The sequence below is a fragment of the Gymnoscopelus microlampas genome (genome assembly GCF_963454915.1).
Source record: "Gymnoscopelus microlampas genome assembly, contig: SCAFFOLD_88, whole genome shotgun sequence".
Classification (NCBI taxonomy): domain Eukaryota; kingdom Metazoa; phylum Chordata; class Actinopteri; order Myctophiformes; family Myctophidae; genus Gymnoscopelus; species Gymnoscopelus microlampas.
In genome coordinates, this window is record NW_028155743.1 from 83464 (window position 1) to 89638 (window position 6175).

Sequence of the window (6175 nt, forward strand, 5' to 3'; positions counted from 1 at the left end):
TGAGGCAAAATACTCATTGATGTGGATTAAGGGGTTAATATCAGACTTAATGTCTACATGTTTAGTGACATCTAATACTTTTAACTTGGCATCAGCAGCTGCAATTTCTACTTCCAATTCAAATGCTTCTTTTTTTGCTTTGAGCTGTGCCTCCTCTAATTCAAATGCTTGCCTTTGTTTAAGAGCAGCAGCACGTGCAAGTAGGGCTGCCCTTTCGGCCTCTGCCTGCCTTAATGCTGAGGTGCTTGCAGTGGTTTTCATTTGCTTTCTACTTATCATTCCAACTGAAACATTGCCAAATGATTTGACACTAAGTGCTTGTGTCACTTGTGTCACTTCTGGTGCCACTTCTGCTGGCTTTTGTGCCATGGCTGCAGGGGCATTATTTATCCATTCTATAACTTTGTCATGAAATTCACATATGGTTTTGAACTTAGGCCTGTACCACTGATCGTGGTCATCTGAAGCTTCTTCTTCTGATAATAGCTGCTGAACTGATTTGTGAAGTGATTTGAAGTCATTTGTTTTAGAATTAAATTCATTGTATTCTTGTTTAACAATTTCAACATTTCTGTAATCAACCATAAGTGCTCGTAACACATTTCTTTTGCTTGTGAGTTGTCCAAGTTTAGCTTTTCTTGCATTACATTGCTTTGCATAATTAGCTTCAAGTGCCCTTTGAGTGGGCTTCCCTTGTCTTTTCCCTTCAACCACAGGCAATTGATCAGTTTTATCAGAAGTGTGAACGGTGGTAACTTCAGGCACTTCAATAACAGTTTCAGGTTGGCCTAATTCCTCCTTATCATGTTCAGACATCTTTAAGCAGCATTTATTGTCCAAATCCAAACTTATAGCATCAATGCACACTTGTTTAATGGCGACATGTATTCATCCAAATCCTCATTAAATGCGCGATTTTCGCGTTCATTTATCCATGTGACGTCGCACATTCCATTAACTTCAATAGCGTGACACATCCATTAGATCCTTTAGATCCATCCAATTTCATTCATTGTGTCCGTATCAGAGAGATTTTCAACTTGATTGTAGGGCCAATATGCCTATCTTCGCCAGAATACGTCTAAAACGCGCTCAACACTTTGACTTGGGCTGTCTCTTGTTACTCACTGTTCGATGTTGTTGATTCTTGTGTCTTCATGGATTCGAACAGGTTGATTTCAATGATTTGTGGAATGAGTAGTGTAAAAGTTTCAAATAATATGGGGGGCGGGGTGCAAACAACGAAAACAAGAAACAGGCTCCAGACGTTAACTAAAGGGTTTCAAAACAAACAGGCGCAGCATAAAGGTTCAAAATAAACTCAAAATAATTCGGTTCAATGTCTTTCATTCATGATCTGCGCTGTGTGTGTATGGTGCGAGCGAGCGGTTGAAAATCTGTTTCTCCTCTGGCGTCCTGCTACACACAGCTGCGGCCTGATTAATAGGGAATCATGGTGCCATTTTTCGAGGCGACCAGTGGGGGCGCCATTCAGTCAAAAAATATGAAATCAAATGAAATGGCTCCTACAGTATGGTTCCCAGTCAAACCAGAGATGAAGTACAATGGTGGCTATTGTTACATAGTAGGAGCAGTGGTGAAAAAAAAGTACTCACAAGTTTTATTTAAGTAAAAGTATCAATACTGCAATGTAGAAGTACTGTGTTACAAGAAAACAGAGTACTTCAAAATGTACTTGAGTAAGTATTGGCATCAAAATGTACTCAAAGTACCAGAAGTAGAAAGTATTCATTTTGCAGAATGTCCCATTTCAAGTTTTCAAATGTATAAACATCTTTTGAAAATAGCAGATCTACAAGCTCACAATGAGTCGCATCGCAACGCATTGTGAGCTTGTAGATCTGCAGTAGTGCCCTTTTGAAAAAAAGTTTTCAGTTTACAGCAGGGGTCTTCAACAGGGGGGTCCGGGACACCTGGGGGGTCCTCAGAGTTACTACAGGGGGTCCGCCAAATCTTTATGTGATATGATTTTTCTTTTTACCATAACCACTCGAAACCTAGCATCCGTTTACTTTAGCCAAAAATAGCAGATCTACAAGCTCACAACGCCTTGCGCTGCGAGGCGTTGTGAGCTTGTAATTCGGCTATTTTTGGCAAAGAGGTATAGGTTGCAATTTTCTTCTATAAATCTCACACTACTGAGGCAGCCGGCGGTTCCGCGCGCCACCCAAGGTGCCCTTTTTTTTTTTACTTGAGCACCTGCCCCTCAAAATGTCTGTGCACGCCACTTGCGTAAAAGTGCTGTTTCTTTTTTTTTTCTCTCTCTCTTTTATACATATTTTTTAATGTCTTCTGCCTATAATGACGCGTCTAATTTACTGCTTATTTAAACTCGATGCGGTTCTACTTCATGTTGACAGGAGAGATGATCAGAGGAGCAGAGTTTATACCACCATCATTAAGCCATGGACTGAAGAATGGAAAGAGTTTTTCAGTGAAGGTGCAGCCAGTGAAAGAGTAGAGATGAGCTCTGGTCTCCACATCATAAAAGGAGACCAGACCCTCCTCATAATCCACAAACACTCCCACTTTCTGGACCTCCTCTCTTACAGGGAGGAGGACATCAGGGTCAGCATGAGCCCAGTACATATTTCTATTCCACAACGCTATAGTCCAGTAACCATTGTTGGGACTCAGTGTCATATAACCTTTCCTGTCGATGGACTCTCTGGCCACTCCTAAAGTCCACTCAGTCTTCCCTGTAACCTGAACCTCATAGTAAAACCTTCCTGAGGAGAAGCTTTGTTTTCCTAAGACATTGCTATATTTAGAGAATCTCTCTGTGTTGTCAGGGAGATTCTTCCTTACGTTTCCATGACTCACTTGTTTTCCATCCTCAGACAGGATGAGGTAGGGATATGCTGTATCCGGGTCTAGATTCACATCCACCTCATATTGCTGGATCCTCCTCAACTCAACATCACACAGCTTCTTCTTCAATTCTTGACTGAGTGTCTTCTCCAGCTGAGACACAGCTGTCCTCACTGTCCCCATATGTGAAGACTGATGGACATTGATGTTTGTCCAGTCCTTGGTGGGTCTCCAGTCTGTGTTGTTGGCTTTGAAATTCTGGAGGTCATGGTGGTCTTCAGTGTGTGAGAGCTGTTTCAGCTCAGAGCTTCTCTTCTCTAATTGAATGATTTCCTGTTGCAGCTCATTAATGAAGCCTTCAGCCTGTTTCTCTGTTGTTTTCTGCTTCTCTCCAATCACATCAATGAGCTCAGCCTGGCTTCTCTCAATACAGCTGATCAGAGCAGTGAAGACCTGAACACTGACGGCTATCACTGTGTCTGCATCTTTACTGCTGATCTCTACTGAGTGTTTGACCTCCTGAATCTTCAGTCGTCTTTCCTGGATCATCTGCTGAACTTCAGCCTCTGTCTTTGCTTCATATTCTTCTCTCAACTTGTGACTCCTGAACTGATTGGCCATCACTGAGAGAACTTTATTAACAGAGAATTCTGGTCTCATATGGAAGGCTTTGTTACACAGTGGACACTTACACACATCATTAGTGTCCCAGTAACGTGTGATACAGGCTTTGCAGTAGTTGTGTCCACATGGAGTGGTGATTGGATCAGTGAACACATCCATACAGATAGAACACAGGAAGTGATCTTCAGAGACGGGAATGCTGGCAGACGCCATTTCTACACACTGAGAATAAAAGCGTAAACAACTAAATCACTTCCTTTGTAAGAGAGAACACAACCAGTGATCTACTAGTGTGACTCTTCCAGTGAATATGTTCGATGACGCTACAAATCCAACGTTAAGCGGTGTTCTAGGATTCTTCTAGCAGGTGGTGTCCAGTAGGAGGCGATGGTGCGTCGGTACGAGGTGGTGAATGGTGTTCTCTCAGTGTGGGATCTACTTTTATACCAGGAGCTTTACATCATCACTGTGATATCACTATCACGACAAGCCACGCCCACACTTGGAGTTCCGTGTCAGCCTTGCCCAAATAAGGAGTTCTCTGATGTCAGACCGGCCTCCAAGTACACTGATCATTATTAGGTAGCCATAGCAACCCACAATCAACAAGCTGATTTCTAATGGTAATCTATCTGATGGAATCTCCATATATGGGCATAAAGGGTAAAAACAGACACATATAAAGATATCTCCAAAAATGGGCATAAAGGGTACAAACAGACACATATAAAGATATCTCCATATATGGGCATAAGGGTACAAACAGACACATATAAAGATATCTCCATATATGGGCATAAGGGTACAAACAGACACATATAAAGATATCTCCATATATGGGCATAAAGGGAACAAACAGACACATATAAAGATATCTCCATATATGGGCATAAAGGGTACACACATAGGGCCCTATCTTAGTCAAGAGATCCTAAACCCACGATGTGGGGATTTAGCATGGCCCAAGGGGCGTTCCCGTGCTAAAGTTGCGACACCAGCCTTATCCCTAAAACACCTGCGCTAGCCGTTACATTATGCATACTGTAGGTGTGGTTTAGGCGTTACAATAAAAAGACCAGTCACCGTGCCTTTAAGAGAAGACTGAGCAAGCCATTATCCTCAATGCAATGTTACGCTCTCTCCTCTCTCCTCTCTCTGTGTTGCCAGGTCTGCTTGTGATAAGCTATAAGTTGCGGTTGTGAGCTTGTAGATCGTCTATTTTCAAACCTATATATGTCAGATATTTTCAAATAGCCGACACAGGTTTAAAGTGTTTATAGTCGCTTCTTTTAGACTAGTTTTCACGGACCTGGTTGCTTATTCCTCTCGCAAAATCTGTCAACACTGCTCTCTGCCCATGGAAGAGAGACGTTGCCTTGGAATAAAATGATATTTGTAACACAGAATCATCACTCACACATTGCTGGTTATAGAGAGAGTTAAATTACAGCGATCTGCTTGTGTTCAGGATTAATGAAACAAAATGGTCTGGTTTGGTTATAGCAGACGCAGCTCAAACGACATTGTATTAGTCTTTGATGAGCTTAACTGGGCAACTGCTGATAAAAACACAATGTATTGACAGGGACCCCCCAGAAGCAAACATTTGAGTTAAAAACGTTCGCTTTAAAGAATATTCAAAGATTTGCACATATTTTCACGATTTTTCTAAAATAGCAGATCTACAAGCTCATAGCGCGGCACTCGGTGCATCGCGACGCATTGTGAGCTTGTAGATTTGCTATTTTTGCTGTTTTTGAATTTACATCTTGAAAAGTATCAGTTTTGGACTTGAGGTTTCCAACCGACAGAGATGATATACAACAAACCATTGATTCACAAAATAGGTCAAAATATTGACTCAGATATTGTCAGGACTCTTGAAGACCAGGTAAGGACCCAATATGCAGAATAACAGGACTCAGGAAACGAGGAATAAACTTAATGGTACTTTTACTGAAGAACTCATAGGTTCACCTTACAACAAGGGAAGTGTCAATCGGACACATAAAGCAATCTGATAATACAACAACCAAACAAACAGGCAAACACAGGGTCTATATATAGACTAAGCACTGAATGGGGAATGGGAACAGGTCAAGAGAAAACACAGGTGAAACCAAGTAGTCATCAGGGCACTGGGCGAATGGGGGTGTTGGCACAGACTATGGCAGAGGCAGAGGATATGACAGATATAGACAAACTATTATATCCACTACCATATATTATTATTACTATTATTATTATTATTATTATTACTATTATTATTATTATTATTATTATTATTATTATTACCCTTATTATTATGTACTGTAGCTGCCATTTTAACTGCAGCATGCAATTGCTTTTTTATTTATTTTATTTCTATATATGTAGAGGAATAATTGAATATTTGAAGCTGTTTTCTAGTTCTTTCCTTCTATCTCTATAATTCTGCCCTTTCCTGAAACACAAGTGATGGAGTTGGTAATACAAATAATAATTTCCCCATCTCTGTTTTACACCGGTAAACCTGTGATGTGCAGTGGTGGAAAAAGTACTCACATATTTTACTTCAAGTAAAAGTATCAATACTGAAATGTGAAAATACATTACAAGTGAAAGTCCGGAATAACAAATGTACATTATTCTTTCTTTTTCTCTTTTTTATACATATTTTTAATGTCTTCTGCCTATAATGACGCGTCCAATTTACTGCTTATTTAAAATCCCTGCTGTT

The 6175-nt window shown here is 40.6% G+C and overlaps 1 protein-coding gene across 1 annotated transcript; it reads right to left on the reverse strand.

Moving 5' to 3' along the window:
- Positions 1 to 2364: 2364 nt before the first annotated feature.
- Positions 2365 to 3669, reverse strand: LOC311041300 (E3 ubiquitin-protein ligase TRIM21-like; the record flags this gene model as incomplete). The annotated part of the gene is made up of 3 exons (XM_084086207.1): positions 2365 to 3090; positions 3298 to 3500; positions 3618 to 3669. The coding sequence occupies 3 exons, from the start codon at positions 3667 to 3669 to the stop codon at positions 2365 to 2367; spliced, it is 981 nt and encodes a 326-aa protein (XP_083942333.1).
- Positions 3670 to 6175: the final 2506 nt, after the last annotated feature.